This window comes from Borostomias antarcticus (genome assembly GCF_949987555.1).
Source record: "Borostomias antarcticus genome assembly, chromosome: 18".
Classification (NCBI taxonomy): Eukaryota; Metazoa; Chordata; class Actinopteri; order Stomiiformes; family Stomiidae; genus Borostomias; species Borostomias antarcticus.
Window position 1 is genome coordinate 12,697,823 of NC_140251.1, and position 2,012 is coordinate 12,699,834.

At 42.1% G+C, this 2,012-nt stretch overlaps 1 protein-coding gene across 1 annotated transcript; it reads right to left on the minus strand.

Annotated features, from left to right (window-relative positions):
* Window positions 1-872: 872 nt before the first annotated feature.
* phlda2 (pleckstrin homology-like domain, family A, member 2) lies at window positions 873-1,783 on the minus strand (the record flags this gene model as incomplete). The annotated part of the gene is made up of 2 exons (XM_084452983.1): window positions 873-1,043; window positions 1,339-1,783. One exon carries the CDS (start codon window positions 1,781-1,783, stop codon window positions 1,367-1,369), a length of 417 nt encoding a protein of 138 aa, XP_084309109.1. The 3' UTR covers window positions 873-1,043; window positions 1,339-1,366.
* Window positions 1,784-2,012: the final 229 nt, after the last annotated feature.

Consider the following 2,012-nt stretch of genomic DNA (forward strand, 5'->3'; position numbering starts at 1 on the left):
GATTATTACACTACATTATGCCAGTGGGTGGTGTGATTCTAATTGATCCTGCAGGTGTGTGTGTGTGTGATTTCAAATGATTGAATGACTGATTGAGTTATCAGGATACCCCCCTGGCCTTGCGTTCACCACCTCCTGGTAGTGGAGGTATTTTCAAAGGCGCCGTGGCCTCGGACGCCTGAGGCAGGGACACTGAAACCTCCCTCCTTATCATACTGAAGTACGCAATAAAGCATGACGGCATGAGGTGACTGCCAAGGTACAGGTACCGCCACAGATTAGATAGGAAAGGGGACTTTCCTCCTCCTAGAATTCTTGGCCCATGTCTAGCAAGCGCCTCAGTGTAAGAGTGCTGATCTAAGATCAGTTGTTCCTTCGGAATAATAATAGACTGGGACCTGGTGCTAGACCAGCAACTGATCCTAGACGATTTAATAAATATGGGCACTGCTATCTCAGGAAGTCATTAAACTTATGTGTGATAATACATTATTCAATACCATGATTGTACATGGAAAAACTGTTGTAATATCTGTAATAGATTTAGATACACTGTTTTAACTTTGTTTAGATACATGATTTAAGTTTAAATAGGCTACTTTACTTAAACTTTGTTCTGCATCTGAAATGTCTAAATAAGACATCCCATGTGTAATAATGTTGATCCATGAAAAAACAGAGGATATCAAATACTGTCAAAAATGTATGAATATTTATTCAAATAAATACACTGAAATAGTAAATAATTTAAACAACATGAGCTGTGTCCAATAAATACATTTTCTTGGACAAAATAAATTAACACATTTTGCAACATAATTTAGGAGACATTCCTCCTACAAAAGCACACTTGAAATACTTGAATATTCAAGGATCCAGTCTTGAGTGTGGGGCGTTTGAGATTCTCAGTCTGTTTTAGGAGCCTTTCGGGATCAGGTGTCAGACGGCCCTGCGGGAACGCGCCTGTCCCGGACAATCCTTCAGATGGACCGGATGACAACGTCTTCCTTTGGTCCAAGTATTCTTCATGGTCCATGCTGACTCTAGAGAACATGAGAGAAATAACAAAACATTAATAACCAATCTCAGTTTCATATTAAAAGTAAGGTCAAATAGATTCTGATTTCATAGCTTGGCCTATAGGTGGGAATGAATAGATTTGAATAATGTGGAGAAGGCTAGTCAAATCATAATGTTGGCTATAATAAAGTTATTATTTATTATTAAATTAAGTAAATTAATATATACCATGTTGCCTAATATGTAATAACAAATGTATAAGATTCCCAAACAAAAAGGCTATTGTATTTCACCAGTTTTCCATGAAATGCGCCTTACCATATTGGGAGTGGTGTTCCAAAGTCATTCAGGGCGCCCTGGCCATGCGCCTCTCATGCTGCCCGGGCGACGCGCTCTCGTTGTCCTGTCTCGTTTTAAAATCCTCGATAGCCTTTTTGTTCTGGAAGTCTATCAGGGCCATAGTAATCACTGCATTCCAACAGTTATCCTCGCCGGAGCATCGGAAATCTATTTCCTTATTGTCCGTGGTAACAATGGTGAAGTAGACAAACTTGCCGGTGCGCTCCACGCAGTCCACTTTCTTGATGGCCTGCAGTTTGAGCTCCTTGCTCTTGGAGCGCTTCTGGGTGTCGGCGTAAATGTTGAGGCTGTCCGTGGTCAGGACGCACGTTTTCCTCTTCCAGAACTGGAGCAAGTTGTCGCTCCTCTTCTCCAGCTCTCCCTCTTTCAAGATCTGGGAAATCTCGTCCGCTGACATTTTCATGGTTTTGCTAGTGTCGAGGTGACGCTTGTTGTTGGTCGAGAGAAGTAATCGGCAGATGTGGTAGATTCCTTGCTTGCAGTCGTCTTTCTTCCGAAGACCTCGGAGAAGGAGCTCCTCTGCGAAGGCGTGATAATCCAGAGTTGCGTTATGAATGAAGAACAGTAGTGAGGTTATTTATATAAGGCAGAGCGCCGGGGCCCTCCCACTTGACGTCAGTTAGTTTAGGAAT